The sequence below is a fragment of the Musa acuminata genome, chromosome BXJ3-3, assembly GCF_036884655.1.
Source record: "Musa acuminata AAA Group cultivar baxijiao chromosome BXJ3-3, Cavendish_Baxijiao_AAA, whole genome shotgun sequence".
NCBI lineage: Eukaryota > Viridiplantae > Streptophyta > Magnoliopsida > Zingiberales > Musaceae > Musa > Musa acuminata.
Window position 1 is genome coordinate 35,106,778 of NC_088351.1, and position 19,618 is coordinate 35,126,395.

Genomic DNA, 19,618 nt, shown 5'->3' on the forward strand with positions numbered 1-19,618 from the left:
ATTTCGATATCAATGCAAATACCGCTCTGTATTTGCGTCAACACCAATATAAATGTCGAATGATCATTTTATCGTTTTACATCTATGTCATAGTCGATGTAATTGTTGAGCGACATCGATAGAACATTTGTATCTGCATCGTTCTCTTCGTCTTCTTCGTTTCTATCATATCTCATCATCGTTTTTTCTCTTTCATCCTCATCCGCGAGAAGCCAAGTCCCAAACGCTTTCCTTTCAACACTATATAATTAATTTAACATAAAAAAATCATCATTGTTATTTGATTTTTAATTTAAATATGATTTTGAAGTGGTAAAAAAAAAGAAGGAAGAGGGCAGAATAGAAATTACAAATTAATTAATTAATTATGTAGATTTTTTATTGCGAGGAATCCTTATCCCGACTCGCGGGGTAGCTGAGGGTTTTCGTCGTTCCCTCGCCTCGTCCTCGCTCGCTCTCTCTCGATAGACTGACGTGAGAGCAAAATGCTGGCGAGCAGCGCTCCTCCTCCTCCTCCCCTTCTTCAGAAGGACCTCCTCTTCTCCTACTCTCTCCAAAGCCCTTTACTTCCTCCTCTGCTTTCTCCGATTCGGCGCCTCTTCGCTCTTCGCCGCCGATGTGGCTGCTCGTTCGAACGCGCCGCTCGAGGGGAGAGGGATGAGTCGCCGGTGGTGGCTGCGGCGTCCGGCCGCCACGGCTACGAGCGTATCCCCATGGAGACGGCCGGCGCTTACCGCCTGGTCGACAGAGAGACTGGGGAGAAGTTCATCGTCTGGGGAGGGTCCGATGACAACGACGATGCCGACACCAACATCCCCTCCGCGGAGGTCCTCTCTTGGAAACCCCCTACCGCCGAAGGTCGACAGGAAGGTGAGCAATCCTTGTCCTCTCCCCCGCTTGTAACCTTCGTCGTTTACAATTCCATTCATGAGGCAGAAACCCTACTTCACGTTCTAAAGAACGCGTACTGAGTTGGTCAAAAACCCGACATGCGATTTTATTTTTCCTTTTCTTGATTTTGCATTGGAAACTACAAAATTATTTCGTTGAGACATACACATTGTTGAGCTGGTCATGATCGGTGAGGACAGGTTGATGGTTGCTGCTTCTTCAGTAAGAGCTGGTCTTCATACTATGAGATGTTTTATTCCTTATTCTTTCTTGTCAATCGTCTCCTAAGGTTGCAGAGGTTTTTTATACCACAGGAGTTGATGTGACAATGCCTATTGATGAAACCGGCAATAAGAAAGTTGTGCCTGCTGGTGGATCTCGTAGAAGTTTCGGAAGGCTGAAGGCACAGAAGGTGAAGTCCTTGATAAAGAAAACCTCCAAAAATTATATGGATGACTCTAAAATTGGAAGTGTCACGTTTGTTGGAGATTCACCTTCAAGTGATACCAATCAAACAGATTCATTTGGTTGTGGCAGAGCACAGGGTCTGAAGGATTCAGATTTGAAGGACAATTCAGCAGTGAATGAAGAGACTGAAGCCACAAATTCTTTGCGCTTGAATTCTAGAGAAGATGATTATGCTTCATTTCTAGACAGATCTGTTCCAAGGAATGCTTCCTTCAGGGGATGGGGAGGTGCTGCTTCTAATCGGGCTGGTACAGTTGTCCGGTCTAAGCAGCACAAGAAAATGGCTACTGATGCTGGATTTTTTAGCAGGAAATCTTTCAAAGATGTCGGTTGCACTGATGACATGGTTGGTGCTTTGAGGGGACTGACGTTCCTTCGCCCATCTCATATTCAGGTGTTTCTTAGTTTCTGCTGAGAATATTTGCTTTGCTTTTTTTTTTTCTTTTCTGATCTATACCAGAAGTCTCACACTTTTCTGATCATGGTTGCTAGGATGAACCCCTTATAAGCTTGCTTGGTTTCTATGATCTCAGAAAATGATGATACTGTCAAATCTAGTAAATTTGATTAAAGAAAATTTTATGGGTTTCCTCTTATCCAAATATTATATAAATTATCTGTTCAGTGAAATTCTCATATTGGATCCTTGGCTTGCTTCTGAATCTGTTCACAATTATGTCAATGAAATTATCCAAATTGATCACTGGTTTGATTTGGGAATAAAATGACTTGTGAAAACTCAAGCAGAACGTTTATGTAGTTTTTGAATACTGCAGGCAATGGCATATGGACCTATTATAGAAGGAAAGACTTGTATTGTTGCTGATCAGAGTGGATCTGGTAAGACATTGGCTTATCTTGCTCCAACTATACAATGCTTAAGACAGGAAGAGATACTAGGTCTTGGTAAAGCATCATCAAGGAGCCCAAGAGTGATAATATTGGTGCCTACTGCTGAATTGGCTTCACAGGTTGGTATTTGGTGTCACCATCACCAACTTTTTCTGTGTTTCATCTTTCTGAGGCACCAATAGTTGAAGTTGATCTATACCGTTCAGTTTTGATTGTCTTGTCAAAACTAGCTAGTTTGGTGTAACTAATTAATCAACAGTGAATATAGAATCTTGGCATAATATCTGGTCAATATTGCTTATAGGTGTAATATCTAGTGATAATTAGCACTTTGAGAAACCAAATAAGTGACTATTGACATATTTAAGACAAACACAGATGAATGCCTTTACAAGAGTATCATAAGCTACCAAACACAACAACATCATTGAACAATCTGGCTGTATTATTTGAGCATGAGTTAGAAAGAAATTTATTGTGTTTAATTTAGTTTTAAAAGCACAAATAAATTTAGAAACCAATTATTGGTCATAGACATGCATGATTATCTATTTGCATGCTCTTGGGATATGGCCAGATAAATAACTCTGTACAGAAAGGGAATAACTCCGATCATGTATAACTCTGTGCCAATCACGTTTATGTTCTCTAAACTCTTTCTGACGTAGGTAATGAAATCGATATAAATTAAAATCGCCAAACTCACAAAGATTGTTAAATGAGAAGTCCACAGGGCCTACATTGAAATGGAAACCGATAATTTGTCCCTTTGTTGTTATGGTCTGTAGTTTTGATTTTGATAATTTGTCCCTTTGGTCCTTTTTTTTATACTTTCATGTCTTAGTTTTCTTCTCCTCTGTGATTACATGCTTGATTTGGACTCCCATTTTGATTGTGGATTGCTTTTCCTTTGTCCTTCCTCCAATATGATGGTTGCCTAAAAAACTCGAATTGTTTTTGAAATTTACACAGCAAAGAAGAAGTGGATGATTCGGAGTTGGCTTTTCTGGGAATCGTAGTGATTTTTCTTCTTTTGCTTTTTCTCATTTTCTGTCATTGGCTGCCTTTTCACGTGCACTTAATAATTGGCTTTCTTGTTATTGTTCAATAGTTTGTTCCTTTTCTTTCGCCATGTTGATAATTGCTTAGTGAGTTGGATTTGCTTTTGCATATTCAAAGTAGAAATGGGTGTTGCCGATGGTATTGTGTCTGATGGAGTAGCATGAATTTGATATATATGTATGCAGTGCATGTGATGCATATTGATGGAACTGCTGAAATAAAATTTAGAATTTCACTCAAGTGTTTGTGAATGACATGGAACTTCTATTTCTGATGTTAGCGTTTGACTTTGCCTGAACCTTTTATATTTGCAGGTTCTTAGTAATTGCCGGTCGATAGCAAAATATGGTGTCCCATTCAGATCTATGGTTGCAACAGGCGGCTTTCGACAGAAAACTCAGCTAGACAATCTTAATGAAGAATCCGATGTACTCATTGCAACACCTGGCCGTTATATGTATCTGCTACAAGAAGGCTTTCTGCAACTAACGAACCTTAGATGGTAATCCGTGTTTGCATTTTTCAGTTTTTGCTATATCAAAGCATCACGGTTAAATTTAATTTTAATTGGAATTCTTTTGGTTTGCTTTATGTGACTGCAGAAATGTGCTTTTGTACAGATCTGAACTGGCATGCTTCTTAATGTACCTTTGCTGAAAGTTTAATGTGGCTTCCATAAACAACAATCTGTTTTGAACTAAAAGTTCTAAAAGAAATAGCAAAAGTTTTTAAGTCACAGTATGTTCTCGGAAGTTTTCTAAGACAGTATCAAGTACATAAAAGTAAAGTTGTTTCTTGTGAGGTTGTCATGTAAAAAAAAGAATAGAGCTTGTTTAAACACCTATGAACTAATCTCTTTAATACATGCAGTGTTGTCCTAGATGAAGTGGACATCCTATTCAGAGATGACGGATTTGAACATGTTCTTGAGAGCTTCATAAGTTCTGCACCAGTGTCGGCACAATATCTTTTTGTTACTGCAACTCTTCCAGTTGATATCTATAATAAAGTGGTCGAAATATTTCCGGACTCTGAAGTAATCATGGGACCTGGCATGCACCGTACAAGCTCCGGTCTCGAAGAGGTTAGTCTTCCATTATCTGCTTGTTTCTACCTTGAAGTGACGTGTAAAATCATTGATTCTGGCTACTTAACAAATGGGATGTAAAATCAGTCTTTAGGTGTAACCAAGCTGTAATTATGGCCGATAATTGGTTCTGGCAACTGAATGAATGATTGTGGAATACTTGATCTTTTTAATTGTAGATTGTGTGTTTATATACACAAAAAATCACATTCACCTTCAATTTATCAAAGTAGAAATACAAAATTGTTTTCTCCTACTTCGTGACTCCCAATTTTAATTTTAATGAAATATTTAACTATCATATATTTTAATATCCCTTGCCAGACCAACCGTCGGCAACCCCGAAAAATATTGCATCATAATTATCATTCTTGTACTTTGTCCATTAGTATAACACTAGTGGTTGAAGTGTTGAACAACTCAAGCCCCAGGTTACTTGGAATTGTGGACAGGAATTTTAGACCAACTGGCAATTGACATCAACCCTCCTGATTCAATGACAAATTTATAGCCAAGGTTAGGCAAAGATATGTTTGCAGAAAACATAAGAGGCTAGTTGGTGGTTAACAAAATCTGAGTTTTGGCTGCTTTTTTGACAAAAGAAATAATCATCATCACCTTCCCCACTTGATGACAACTAAAATCAGATGTCTTCAAATTTCATATATATTCTTTAGATATTTCCATTTTTATATAATTGGAAGAGAAACTGAATTATGATGTTTGTGATCCTGATTTGGTTAGTGAATATTCTGAAAGCTTCTCTGCAGAATTTTCAGATACCATTAATTTCTTTATATGAAACATGTTCTTATTGACTTTGTAAATATCTTATCACTTTGTTCTTCAGTTAGATGAATGGGGGCCATTTCCTGTAGCAATTAACTTGATTTGGAACTTTTAATGACTAACATTATTCACTTGCAGGTTCTTGTTGACTGCAGTGGTGCTGATGGGGAGGAGAAGAATCCAGATACTGCTTTTCAAAATAAGAAATCTGCTCTTCTGCAGCTTTTAGAACTCCCAGTTCCTAAAACTATTGTTTTCTGCAATAAGGTAACATTGAATTTCTAAATTTATGTTTTGACTAATTAGAAACATGGAAATTATAAACATAATTCAAAATGAGTAATGTATGTGTAGGAGATCATTATTTTCATGCTGACTGGATATAGTATTGTTTTTCTTACTTTGGCAAATTTAAAGATCCATTTTAAAAGAATGCATCTTAGCGTAGGAGCCCTTCATACTTCAAGTTGGCATCTTCATTTATAATATTAGGCAATTATTCCTCAAGCTTTGCAGATTGAAACCAACTGGGCATCTCCTTTTCATGATAAGCAGTTACCTTGTTTTGTTCCACAGATTGAAACCTGCAGAATGGTGGAGAATGTATTGAATCGCTATGATAGGAAAGGATCACAAATCCAAGTCCTGCCATTCCATGCTGCCATAGCACAGGAAATACGTTTATCAAACATGAGAGAGTTTCTCAACTCACGTTCAAAAGATTCAAAGTTTCTGATCTGCACTGACAGGTAATGGAAATGTGGCAAATATTGTATTCATTAGTTCAACTTTTTCTATGTAGCTTGACTTAGAAAACAAGTTATAAAAACACATCTGAGTTATAAAAGGATCACAAATCCAAGTCTCGCCATTCCATGCTGCCATAGCACAGGAAATACGCTTATCAAACATGAGAGAGTTGCTCAATAAGCTACAATGCTGGTGTTCAGATAGCAGTTTAGATGGTTAACTTTTATCACATGTCCTTTACACTTTTAAGTAATATAGTTTCATGGCTGCTGCACTAATGAACTTTTTACCATATCTCATTCGAGTCATCATTCTTTGATTGTGCTGAAATAACCAATTGCAGCGAAAGGCATAGACTGATAAACTGACATTGCATGCTGAGTTCGGTATAATAGCATGGTTCTTTTTGAACCATGCACATTAATTAATGATATATTGTAAAATGAACCATGCACATTAATTAATGATATATTGTAATCCTTGGTTATCTGCTACTGTGTCTCAGATCAAAATTAATGTTACAATTCTTTTCGTCATGCTTTCTACCCTTCTACTTATATTTGTTTTTTCTGTTCTTCTAATGCTTCTGTTGGAAAAGAAGAAAAAAAATTAGTCTTTTCTTCCTAACTGGTATTTGATGATCTTTCAACAGGGCATCACGAGGCATAGACTTTGCAGGTGTGGACCATGTGGTACTCTTCGACTTCCCTCGTGATCCTAGCGAGTATGTCCGCCGTGTCGGGAGGACAGCTCGTGGTGCCGGTGGCAAAGGCAAGGCCTACGTCTTTGTCGTAGGCAAGCAGGTCTCCTTGGCCAGGAGGATAATGGAAAGGAACAAGAAGGGCCATCCATTGCATGATCTACCTTGTGCGAGTTTGGTGCCATAGGTGACTCCGCCACTTCTCTCTTTTCCGAGCTGACAATCATCTGTATTGTATATCACAGAGGCTGAACAATGTTTCCGTTACCTCGTACCGATAGCGAGACATCCAAGAGAAGCTCTCAAATGTTGTAAGCAACACTCCCACCACTGATCCTGACTTGCTGTACGATTGGTTGAGGTAATCTTTCTTGCATCATCTTTTATCTCCTTAAATTCCCATAAAATCTACTATATCAGTTTTAAATAGCTAATCCTTGAATTCAGAAAACCCAACTTAATTTCTATCCGCTGGTTTTCGGATTGGCGAACCACTAGCAAATAAACCAATCAAGTGGACAAACTCTTGTTACTTCTAAGAAGGTTGCTGAAAGTTCTCTTACACGTCGGTGTGGATTTATGGAATGAGCAAGTGAATTTGTTAGCCTGCTTTGGTAAAAATTTTGATAGATTATAACCATCATGAAGAAGTGGTCTATGATAAGGAAGTCGTTCAACGACATAATCAGTTTCGACAAGCGTTGACTACGTCAGCATCTAACATAAACGCTACCAAATCAGGTAATATGGTTGTTCGTAACTTGGGTCTCCTTTTTTCTCCAATGTCAGTTATTCCTCCACTCATTATGGCAATATGTTGTTGGTTAATTGTACCTTATAACATGGAATTAATATGCTCCAAGTGATTTGTGAAATAACAAAATCTAATACAATTATGGTCTAACTCGGCATTAAACTATATAAGAGATCTGAAATCTCGACCCTAAACTATGTAAGAGATCTGAATTCCTGACCGAAATAAACCTCGAGAGCATAAAAGTGATTCAGTTTACCATTCTAATCATTTAGAACATTAAAAAATGATTTTGTTTAAAAAAAAGAGACTACTACAGCATCCATATGAGTTAAGATGAGACTTCGTCGGGATGGAGGTTAAGATGTCAGCCAGGTTGACAAAGATAATAATAATATGGCAATCATTCAAGGGTGACATGTATACCATGTGAAGATGAAGATAAAAACTGCAATTAAACATCCACACGTCATAATTCCCAAATCAATTACTGTTCGGGATTTAAGCATGCAGTGGTGATCATGTGATGAATAGTACGTGTGTGCCGGATTTGACTTGCTGAGCCGAGCCCGGCCATCTGTTTCAAGCAATTGATCCAAACCGCTCGAGTCCTGATGAAGGCACGTCAACCATGTCACCGTCCCTTTCATACGGCAGCATGCTGTGCTCAGTCAAATTAATTTCTTGATATTTATTGTCATAGACTATTAATTTTGTCAACCATTCTCTGAGTCAACGCAATTCGGCCTGCTCACTTACGTAGATGAACCTTCTTGTGCCCACGGTTTAGAGCCCGTGGCTTTCCCCAGGGTGAGTGAGGGCAATTGGGGACCCATGACGAAGCGTAACCCCGCATACTCCCATGTGTTAGGCTTCTCCATCATCACCGAGCCCAACATGGAGAACAACAACAGCGAGAAAGAGAGAGAGAGAGAGCGCGAGCGGTTGAGGCGGGTATGTGATGGACCCGGTGGGCCCACCGACTCCTTCACGGATTCCGGATCTTCTTTGGCCTGTACTTAAGTGAAATCCCGCTTCGAACCCGCCAATTAGGGTTTCTTTCCGCCCGTTTGATTTGAATGACCGAAACCCCCCAATAAGGGGCAACTTTCCCGAGGCCATCAAACCCATCCCGCCTCAAATGTCGGAGGGCAACCGGCGGCCGACTCCACCACACCGACCCAGGCCGCGCCTTCCTTGTTCTCCTTCTTCCCAGTTCAACGGTACCGGCTGGCTCGCGCGCGGCGCCGTTGACGCTCGTGGATCGGTCTCTGCTGCTTAGTAGTGGCCCCTGCACGGCAAAAGTCTCTGCCTTCCTTCCCAAGAAAACGTGGGCAATCATGAAGATTCAAGACGAAGAAGAGATCAAATACTACTGAGCCTACCTCCTCCTGCTCGTCCTCCTTAGCGTGTTCTCCAATCTCGATCTGGTGAGCGAGTTAGTAGCTGCCGGTTCGTTTGGATGCCCAGCATGGCGGCGATGGCATTGGAGCGGCTGTTGGAGCCAAACGGGGGTCAATCCGCCGTCGCCTTCTCTGCCTCCGACCGAGATCTCCAAGCCGAGGATGGCGACAACAGCAAGAAGTACCTCTCGGCTCGTCAGCAACTCTTTCTTTTCTCCCCGGAGCTCGCTTTCCCTAATTCCTTCCCACCCTCTCGCGACTCCTCCTCCCCCTCCGCCTTCCCTCGTGTCCTTAACGGAAATATTTGTAGCCTGAGCAGCAACAACATCGGCGCCTGGCCCGCCTCTTCAGGTTGTGGTGGCTTCCGGTTTCAGCGGAAGCGTGATGCTCATCGGGGAGTTGAGTTTTGCTTGGCTGCAGGGAAGCTGCCGATGGACAGACGTAAAGGCAACGAGGAGAGCGGCCGTTTGGATGCCTCTTGCAGAGGGGAGGAGAAGGGAACAAATGGACTGGAAAGGGAAGTCCTGGACAGGGGCGTCGATGAAGATGACGATGAAGATGGTTTCTGGAGCCCTCGTGAGACAAGGAGCGTTACGAGCTGCTGCAGTGGCGAAAGCTCCGCAGGATTTGGGAGCCGCACACCTAACCATACCGAATTCTATGATGCCATTGAAGGTATTATCTTCTCTCATACCCAAAATCTATATCTTTTTTGTGCATCTTTCTTTTATACACTCGATATGTCTCGAGATGATGAAATGGTGTTCTTCTCTGATGATGCCTCGCTTTTAGCTTGATTGATATGTTCGTTGTCATAGCAGTTGTTCATATTAAATTTCTTGCTTGAGCATTCTTGGTTTCAGTTGGTCCTGACATCCTCGTTATTCTAGAAGTGCTTATTGTGGTGGCAGATTCCTGCTACAAGTGAATCTGTGAAAGTTCCCCCTATTTAGTTTCTTTTCCAGTAAAGTGTATGTTAAGTTTACAACTACAGATTTCATGAATTATGTCACTGTTTTAAATACCGCCTTCCATCAGATATGCTTACATGGTTTGTGGTTCGATTAGCTGGATTTAACTTGATAGCTATTTAATAAGCTAGTAAGGCATATTTGCATTATAAATCTGAGCATAGGAAGTGCCAAGGCATATGTTCATGGGTTTATGTGGAAAGCTGTTAGTGTTCCCTTGTTTATTCTTAATAAAGTAATATGTGGGCATTGCGTTGAACTCTAGATCCTATATGTTTGTGTTGGATTGGAGTCTTTATTTCAAGGGCCTTGGCCACATAGAGATGTATTTGGGTATTAAGATTTTTGTTTTTTAGTGGTTGTCTGGTCTATTTGATCAAGAACACAAAAAGGAAGTGCCACTACAAGAGATAGAGGTGCATTAAGGAAAGAGAAATGTTGAAACAATCAGTAAAGCCTTCATCCTTTTGTATATTAACTATGGACAAGATAAATGATTTTACAAAAAGGAAATTGTTAGTACTCTTTCTTTAACAATTTGGTGTTTTCAAAAGTGTTTTGTCTCTAGATGATGTTTTAAAAATTAATGATAAGAAGGTTTTCAATAACTTCCTACATTTTTTTTAAGCTGCAAAAAAATATAATCTGCGACGATGATCTAAAAAAAAAAGCAAAATATTTCCTACAGAATAAATATTATAAGATATTTTTTTATGAAAAATCATTAATGTATGGGCAACCGAACTTGTTTTTAGTACATCTTTTTTTTATTGACTGGAGCAAAGAAAAAAGCTCAATGTGAGCTAATTGGCTTGATCATGAGACCCATATATAGAAAAAATTATTTGATTGATTCAACCTAAGGATCAAAGTGGTTCTTGGAAGTGTTCACATTTTGGCTAAGACCTCAGCTTAAAGAAGCAGGTTTGGCAGTTTTTTCTGGCATCAGGTTGTCGGATGAGATATAGATATACAAATGAAGAGTAAAAAGATGCATTTTGGTCTGTTCTGGAAAAGAGGAACATATAACATTATTTCCAACCCTCCTCCATCCTTGTTTTTCTCTTTTTTTTTAAAGATTCTTAGTTTATGCACAATTTTTGATGCAAAATATATTCAGATTTCTAACAAATTGAAGTTGCAAACTCAGGTCTTTTAAGTGTATTAGATCTTTATGTTGTTAAATCATCAGAACTGACAGCAGTCCCTAATTGATATCTGGAGATTAGATATGTTTGATCTAAATTATAAACTGTAAATTGATGTCCTTTTACTTAATTTGGGCTACCAAGTTTCTCAAATTAAACATTTTGAATCTGACTGTTATGGTTTTCCAGATTTCATCTCAGATGGTTCTGCTTCACAGTCATCTCTGTCCTCAAGTATAAAATATGAAAAGGAACTATGCACTTTACGGGTTGACCTTATTGAAGAGATTGAGAGACGAAAGACAACTGAGATGGCCCTTCTCCATATGCAGACCCAGTGGGGGAGATTAGCAGAGAGTCTGTCTCAAATTGGAGTTACATATCCTGTAAGCCAGCAAGCTGGAGGATTTCAGCTTGAGATAGATCCTGCAGAACTCTGCCAGGAGATTCTAGTTACAAGATATGTTTCTGAAGCTGTTGAAAGGGGTTTGGCCCGGGCTGAAACTGAAGCAGCTGCACAGGCAGTTGTTGATATGAAGAACCATGAGATATCTCGGCTGCGAGAACGAATTCACTATTATGAGGCTGTGAACCGTGAGATGTCACTGAGGAATCAGGAAATCATCAGTAAGTCCTTTTGCATTATTTCATTTACATTTGAATTCTTGATGTAGACAGCTAAACTGTTCTTTGTTTTTCTTCAACATACTAGTGCATCAATAATTTTAGAAGAGAAATCACATAAAACCTAACTTTAGTTTGTTTAGTTTTTTTCCCTCTTTTTTCGATGCCGTGCTTTGTATAAAATCATTCACATCAGTCTTCTAACCCTTTCGTTTTTCTATTATGGTAGTAGGAACTCTTTTTTTCATCATGGTTCTACGACATCTCATGTGTTTGATCAAAAGATATTGCATCCAAGATCATGCATGATTGACTGTTTACGATGTGTTCACAGAGCTGGCTCGCCAAAATCGTGTAAGAAGAAGACGGCAACGAAGATGGATTTGGAGCGGCCTCGGCTTGGCTGTCCTTGTTGGTGCTTCTATGCTTGCATCCTCACATCTAGGGTACACTGTCGACGACCTGCTTACCTTGGTCTACCATAATTCTGAGGATGCATCTTGCGATGGTTCAGATTGACGTACCTGCTTTTAGACTGTTAATATAGCTTTGTGTCTTAGATCATAGAATCAAATGTAGTGCAGTCGAAGCTTCTCTTCTGAAGCTAAACCTCGTGTTAAAATTATCTGTCATCCTTAGAGTTTGAATGATTAGAATATGTAGATTTTTGCAGTAGGAAGACGATGACTCTCTTCTTAGGCCCAAACAACACAAAACACTCACATGATGAAGCTACTCTTGATGTGTATATAAATGACAATGGGTAAGGTTGTCAGGAACCAGCATGATGGTTATATGCTTGAATTTATGTGATCCATGACATTTAAGTTCAAGTTAATTGCTAATCTTTTATATAATCATATTCCTTTTCACTCATTTATGGATTCATGGTGATATATGTTACATTAGAGCATATGACTTTGGTTAGCGAAACGAGTTTGCGAGTCCTTCGATTCATGGCTAAACTAGCCGCATAGATCGTCCTCGATGTCGTGGAAGGTCTGCAAGTGGGTCATTTGCCTTTAGGCCCATTATTTATAAGGTTAATTATATATTATCTTTTGTATTTAGATTCTATTAGTATTGTGTTTTTTGTATTTAAAAAATTTATATTAAGATTTTTATAGTTTTGAAAGTGAAACAAATAATTTTATTTACTCTAACATTATTAGTTGTATTAATGAAAAACATGATACGTGACACCATGTGTTAAATCGATAGAAAATGATGAAAAAAAATAATTTTAATATTTTATCTATTTTTAACATATGAGATTTTAAAATTATTTTTTTATCGATAAAATTATTTAAAATAAAAATATTAAAATTATTATTTTTATCTATTATTTTTGCGTCGATCCAAAAATAATTAATGTCCTGCTCAAGCCCAATCCTTCACGCCACGCCAACACCACTATCAGACGTGGCCGGGAGTACGATCCTGCTCCCTACAAAACAGGCATAACAGACACAGCAAGTCATCTTATAAAAACCCTACTCCCGAGAGGAGCAAAGGAAAAAAGGAGGAAACACACACAAAAAAGACCTCTTCACTTCATCTGACTTGATCGTTGGAGGGGTCGGGTCGAGCTTCGACCCAACCTGTGTGCAGGTACGAAGACGAAGCTACTTCCCCACCAACACCGAGGAGAGGGACCCTTCCAAACGGGACGTCCTGACGAGTCCCGACGTGATCTGATCTGCACGGCCAACCACATCAGCAACCCCGAGAGACCTTGAGCAAGATCCCCGCCATTCGGACCCGAAACAAGCCGTGTTGGCCCTGAGGCCACGACATGAAATTGTTGACACTAACATTTTGGCGCTAGAAGGAGGGCTTGAACCTCCTGGTCAAACAGACCGGAATGTCGACCGAGGCACATTAAACATCCTGCTCAGGCCCGGTCCTCCACGCCAACACTAGTGTCAGACGCTACCAGGAGTACGAGCCTGCCCCTGCAAGCGGGCACATCAGGAAACAGTAAGCTTCCCTATAAATACCCTCGCATTCTAAACGGGAGGGGAGGGGGGAAAGACAACCAACAAACCCACTGTGACTATTCACTGACTTGATCGTCGGGGGGGTCGGGTCGAGCTATCCTGACCCGACCTATGTGTAGGTGCGAAGACGGAGGCCTCCCGCTAGACGCCCAGGCGAGGAGTCCCCTCTCGGAGGAAACAACGACCCCGTCTCGATTGGACCACCGCAGCCGGCCACCTCAGCGGTCTCAAGGGTCGTCCCGGGAAGATCCCCCATCATCCGGACCCGAATCAAGTCGCGTCGGCCCCGAGGTTACGACTTAAAGTTGTTTACACTAACATTTTGGCGCTAGAAGGAGGGCTCGAATGTTAGGGGATCGCCCAATTGACTCAGACGAGCTCGCAGCTAAGGCGTCACACCCGATCAGAGCTCCGGGGGAACACCCCTCGCGTGGAGAACCTCTAGACGAACCCCCCGCCATGACTTCAGAGCGCTATTGGCGGATATTTAACGACCCGGGCCTATTGCTGCCCGACGGCACCCTAGTTGGCCCATCGCCCATGTCGTCCAAGGCCTTTCTGGACCTCACTCATCAAGTCCGAACTTTGAGCTGTGTCCCTCAGCGCGGCCTACCCGCATGCGCTGTGCTCCGAGGCTCCATGTTGCCCGAGACCAAGCCTGCGCGGCCTGCCCGCCTGAGCTATACTCCTCAGCCGCAGCCCGCCTGCGCCGTGCTCCTTGGCCGCATGTTGCCTTAGACCGTGCCTGCGCGACCTGCCCGCCTGAGCCATATCCCTCGGTCGCAGGCCGCCTGCACCGTGTTCCTCAGCCGCATGTTGCCCGAGACCACACTTGCGCGGCCTGCCCGCCTAAGCCATATCCCTCGGTCGCAGCCTGCTTGCGTCGTGCTCCTCGGCCGCGTGTTGCCCGAGACCACGCCTGCGCGGCTTGCCCGCCTGAGCCATATCCCTCGGCCGCAGCCCGCTTGCACCGTGCTCCTCGATCGCGTGTTGCCCGATACCATGCCTGCGCGGCCTACCCGCCTGCGCCATGCTCCTCGGCTCCATGCTGCCCGAGACCAAGCTTGCGCGGCCTGCCCGCCTGAGCTATACCCCTCGGCCGTAGCCCACTTGTGTCGTGCTCCTCGACCGCGTGTTGCCCGAGACCACGCCTGCGCGGCCTGCCCTCCTGCGCCGTGCTCCTCGGCTCCATGCTGCCCGAGACCAAGCCTGCGCGACCTGCCCGCCAGAGCTATACCCCTCGGTCGCAGCTCGCTTGCGCCATGCTCCTCGGCCGCGTGTTGCCCGAGACCACACCTGCGCGGCCTGCCCGCCTGCGTCGTGCTTCTCGGTCGCGTGTTGTCTTAGACCACACTTGCGCGGCCAGCCCGCCTGCGTCGTGCTCCTCGGCTCCATGCTCCCCGAGACCACAGCCTCTGCTTGGCCTGCTCTACTGAGTGTGCTCCTCGGCCGCACACTACCCGTGGTCACCGCTGCACATCCAACCCTTCTTAGTTGCTAAACTCCACGATTCCCACACCCCTGGCAATGGACCGGCAAAACGCCCGACTGGGACATTTTCTCAAAGCCGAAGCCATGCCTCGAACCCCCCTTTTACAGCAACCGACGCATAGCTTCCTTCGGGAGGGGAATATGATGAGGGTAATAATGGCGATAAGACTCGGGTTGACGTCAGCTGCCCTAGATGACGCCTCGGTTGACCTGACACCCCCTGGTCAAACGGATCGGAACGCCGACCGAGGCACATTAAACATCCTGTTCAAGCCTGGTCCTCCACGCCAACACCAGTGTCAGACTCTACCAGGAGTACGAGCCTGCCCCTGCAAGCGGGCACATCAGGAAATAATAAGCTTCCCTATAAATACCCTTGCATTCTAAACGGGAGGGGAGGGGGGAAAGACAACCAACAAACCCCCGACGACTATTCACTGACTTAATCGTCGGAGCTCGACCCGACCGGTATGCATGTGCGAAGACGAAGGCCTCCCGCTAGATGCCCAAGCGAGAAGCCCCCTCTCGGAGGAAATGGTGACCCCGTCCCGATCGGACCACCGCAGCCGGCCACCTCAGTGGTCTCAAGGGTCGTCCCAGGAAGATCCCCCATCATCCGAACCCGAACCAAGCCGAATCGGCCCCGAGGCCACGACTTAAAGTTGTTTACACTAACAATAGCGTTAGGATAAATAGAGTTATTTATTTTATTTTTAGAATTATAAAAATTTTAATATATTTTTTTAAGTATAGAAATTACGAGCTTAATGAGATTCGTATGTAATTAGCTCTTATTTATATGGAACAGGAGGACGTTTCCGACTACCTATTTGATGAAATTACACGCACGCTCGCCTGCTGCATTGTTTAAGCGTAGCCATGGGGTGTGGTGTGCAAACGTAGCACTGCCTTCTGCTTCCGCCCACCCTGTCTTCCTTCCATTCTTGAGATCCATATCTCTCCCGCCTCCGCTTACTCCGCTCGCCCACAAGCCAAAATACCACCCCCTTTCCTCAAACTTGTCCTCCTCCTCTGCTGCTTTCATTTTCCTTTACTTCTTCTCCTTCGTCTTCTTTCTCATCCCACAAGCTAGTCAGAATCCGAGGGAAGGGAAAGAACGGATCTCTTCCCTTTCCCTGTCAATGTAACACCTGTTTCCCTTGTTCCGTACGTTTTTCTTCTCCTTCCCCTCGCCTGCTGCAGCATGGGATAGGCTGAGGGTACATGGTGTCTCTTTGTCCGATCTTTCTCTAGTCTGTTCATGGAGTCCAAGATTCCGACGAACGTGTGCTGCCACGCCTGAGCTGCGCCTTCATTACCGTTTGTTGCTGCGCGCAAGCCTGCTGCTTCTTCCCCTGTCGTCGTGGTCGTTGGAAGAGTAAGCACCAAAGAGTATGGAGGAGGAGGACGGGAAGAAGGTCTCGGGGTGTGGCCTTCTCGTCCTTTACAATAACATCTTCCGCCGCGGGACCGCGAGCTCGAGCCCCGGGCACCCCACCTCGGCCGCCGAGAGCCCCAAGCTGACGGCGTCCGACTCCAAGCGCCGACGCGCCGCGTCCGACGAGGCCTCCCTCCTGGTGCCCGCGAACGCGTCCCATTTGCCCGTCGCGCCGGCTCCGCAGAATCCCAAGGCGGTCGCCCCGGGCTACCTCAAGGCCTCCGGAAGGCCGGCTGGCGCGCCCGCGGGCAGCGCGGGCCGCGCGCGCAATCTCGGCCTTGCGGGAGAGCTCGACAGCATGATTAACGATCACCAGCGCTCCATGGGCAGCAGCACCCTCGTCCGCGCGTCCTCCGGCAACGTCATGGTCTTCAGCAACCTTGGCAACATCCGGGCGCCCGGCGCCGTCACCCCCAACCGGAACGTGCTCGATTTCCTGCCCAAGACCGCAAGCGAGAAAGGGGGGATCCCCGACGGCAACCAAGGGCGCAGGTACACCAATGGCCCCGCAGGCCACGCCCCGAACAGCAGCGCCGTGGAGGTCGCGGCGCCCGAGGGGTTGTGCCGGGCTCTGTCAAAGAGACTGGAGCCGGAGGAGCTGAAGGAGATGGGCAACGAGGAGTACAAGAAGGGGAGATACGCCGAGGCGGTCGCGCTCTACGATCGCGCCATTCTTATCGATCCGGACAAAGCATCGTACTGGAGCAACAAGGCTGCTGCCCTCATGGCCATGGGCCACCTTCTCGAGGCCGTCAGTGATTGCAGAGAAGCAGTACGCATCGATCCTTCTTATGCCAGGGCGCATCGGCGATTAGCTACATTGTATCTCAGGTATGCAACCTGCAACTCGGACATCATGCTCTTCCTACTTGGGATCTTTGATCTGTGATGAACTCGTCTTAGGTTGGGAGAAGCTGAGAAGGCAATCCACCATTTCAAGCTAGCACGAAATGAGACGAGCTCCGAGGACATTGCGCAAGTACATCGCCTCCAAAACCATCTCTCCAAGTGCAACGAAGCCCGCAAGCTACGGGACTGGCACTCGGTGCTGAAAGAAGCTCGATCTGCTGTATCTTCCGGTGCCGATTCATCTCCCCAGGTCTCTCAGCTACACTCTCTTACTCATGCAGAGATGATGCACTTCGGATTGATATATCTATCCGAGCTACTAAATCTTGTCTGTTGTGTTCCAAAGATCGTGGCTGCTCATGTAGAGGCCCTCCTGGCGCTCGGCAGGCAGGAGGAGGCAGAAACGACATTGAATTGCGCCCCAAAGTTCAACATCGATGCGTCTACAAAGTTCTTTGGGGGTTCCAGAAGTGCACATCTGCTCTCAGTCAGAGCACAGATTCACTTGGCTGCAGGAAGGTCAGAACCAAACTCTGTGCTCCTCTTCTACCAGATCGAAGAGTATGCAGATCGTTTATGCTTGGGTTTTGTTTCTGTAAGGTTTGAGGATGCTGTTGCCGTAGCTCAGAAGGCTGCTCAGATCGAGCCGAGCAGCAGAGAGGTCGGTGCGGTTGCCCGGAAGACTCGAGCTGTGGCATCAGCTCGTTTGACGGGGAATGATCTCTTCAAGGCTTCCAAGTTCAGGGAGGCTTGCGTGGCGTACGGGGAAGGCCTCCACCATGACCCCCAAAACGCGATTCTTCTCTGCAATCGGGCGGCGTGCCGGTCGAAGCTTGGGCAGTGGGAGAAGGCCATCGAAGACTGTAATGCTGCTTTGAACATGCGTCCTTCCTACACCAAAGCTCGTCTCAGAAGAGCCGACTCTAATGCAAAGGTAATTTAGCTTCTCCGATGCGTGTTCCGCAACAAAAGGATAGGACTGAAATCTTTATGTCCGGCTACCAGTTGGAGCGGTGGGAGGCATCAGTGCAAGACTACGAAGCACTGATCGACCAGCTTCCGGGCGACGAGGAGGTGGGCAAGGCCTTGAGTGAGGCTCGACAGCAGCTCAAGAAACAGAGAGGTGAAGGCAGTATGGACACCAAGGTTGGTGCTAACTTCGTCCGTGTCACTAACAAAGATCAACTCAAGCAGTTCATCATGGCACCAGGTAAGGGTCATCATTCACTATTCTATCAATGACTCGGTGGAGAATGAGAGAAACTTTGCTTCATTTGTGTTTTGGCAGGGATCACTGTTGCATTAGTCTTCAACAAATCTAGTGAACTTCCAAGCCAATCAATTCCTTTCATGGAGAAAATGTCCAAGCAACATCCCACTGTTAATTTCCTCGCGGTTCGAGTCCTATCACGAAACTCCTCAAAATTTTCCATCTTGTATATCATCTCACATGAATCGTCTCAAGAATTCTATGAGGGTTTCTATCTTTTCGTTATCGAGATCTCCATGTCCAAAAGCTTCTTTTCATACTTCATTTCTTTGTGTTTCGAGTAATCTAGTCTGTGATCAAATTAATTTCGATCATAAATCTAAAAATATGATAACAAGTGCATCTCTCTTTTCAGATTTCTCATGTATCATGTTCCTGCTTGCAGATGGATCTCAGCCAAAGCCCGTCGTTGGAGGAGTACGGTAGCTATGGGCCGGTGGCGTTCAAGGTGTACAAGAACGGCTCCACGGTGAAGGACATCGATGGGCTCGACCACGAGCAGCTGGAGAGCTCGCTCAGAGCACTCAGCAAATGAGGAAGTCAGCCGACCAAATCAGAGAAGAAGTGTAAAGATAGCGAAGCTGTACATTGTCTGAACAACCCTACCCCGTGGTGGTGCAGATCGCCACCACCGTCTGTCTCCTCGAGTTCATCTGCTGCAGCCAACATTTGGGGAAGGAAAGCACATGATAGAACTAGTAGAGCCTTTTTGTTACTCATCCGACCCTCAACAATGACTCTCTCTCTCTCTCTCTCTCTCTGCACACCAACTGCTTGAATGAGAGGCTATTTCTTTCAAGGTCATGTTTGCGTGCCGGATCACATACTGCTGCACATATAATTTGACTACTAAAAGTGAAGATTTTATTAATGTTTGGAATTCTGCTATGAAATGTAAAAAAGAGAAACAACAATCTTTTTTTTCTTGGTTAAATCTTTTCCTAACAATTTAAGTTTTATAAGATTAACAATGTTATTTATTTATCTTTTTTTTTCTATTTGATTTGCATATTAATCAATTTCATAGAGCAAACTAAAAGTCGCTTTCTTTGTTGTGATAAATGATATAAC

At 44.4% G+C, this 19,618-nt stretch overlaps 4 protein-coding genes across 4 annotated transcripts; all 4 read left to right on the forward strand.

The window, feature by feature from the left end:
* Positions 1 to 411: 411 nt before the first annotated feature.
* On the forward strand, positions 412 to 6,978 carry LOC135633755 (DEAD-box ATP-dependent RNA helicase 50-like). The gene is made up of 9 exons (XM_065143630.1): positions 412 to 870; positions 1,206 to 1,753; positions 2,136 to 2,330; positions 3,588 to 3,775; positions 4,144 to 4,357; positions 5,288 to 5,416; positions 5,726 to 5,898; positions 6,552 to 6,786; positions 6,881 to 6,978. Exons 1-8 carry the CDS (start codon positions 486 to 488, stop codon positions 6,784 to 6,786), a joined length of 2,067 nt encoding a protein of 688 aa, XP_064999702.1. The 5' UTR covers positions 412 to 485; the 3' UTR covers positions 6,881 to 6,978.
* Positions 6,979 to 7,708: 730 nt separating this feature from the next.
* Positions 7,709 to 12,332, forward strand: LOC135633756 (uncharacterized). The gene is made up of 3 exons (XM_065143631.1): positions 7,709 to 9,431; positions 11,065 to 11,502; positions 11,834 to 12,332. Exons 1-3 carry the CDS (start codon positions 8,816 to 8,818, stop codon positions 12,016 to 12,018), a joined length of 1,239 nt encoding a protein of 412 aa, XP_064999703.1. The 5' UTR covers positions 7,709 to 8,815; the 3' UTR covers positions 12,019 to 12,332.
* Positions 12,333 to 15,830: 3,498 nt separating this feature from the next.
* On the forward strand, positions 15,831 to 17,792 carry LOC135632932 (inactive TPR repeat-containing thioredoxin TTL3-like). Its single transcript, XM_065141824.1, has one exon. It carries the CDS (start codon positions 16,385 to 16,387, stop codon positions 17,315 to 17,317), a length of 933 nt encoding a protein of 310 aa, XP_064997896.1. The 5' UTR covers positions 15,831 to 16,384; the 3' UTR covers positions 17,318 to 17,792.
* LOC135632555 (TPR repeat-containing thioredoxin TTL1-like) lies at positions 17,561 to 19,082 on the forward strand. Its single transcript, XM_065141166.1, has 4 exons — positions 17,561 to 18,211; positions 18,283 to 18,487; positions 18,566 to 18,672; positions 18,933 to 19,082. The coding sequence occupies exons 1-4, from the start codon at positions 17,561 to 17,563 to the stop codon at positions 19,080 to 19,082; spliced, it is 1,113 nt and encodes a 370-aa protein (XP_064997238.1).
* Positions 19,083 to 19,618: the final 536 nt, after the last annotated feature.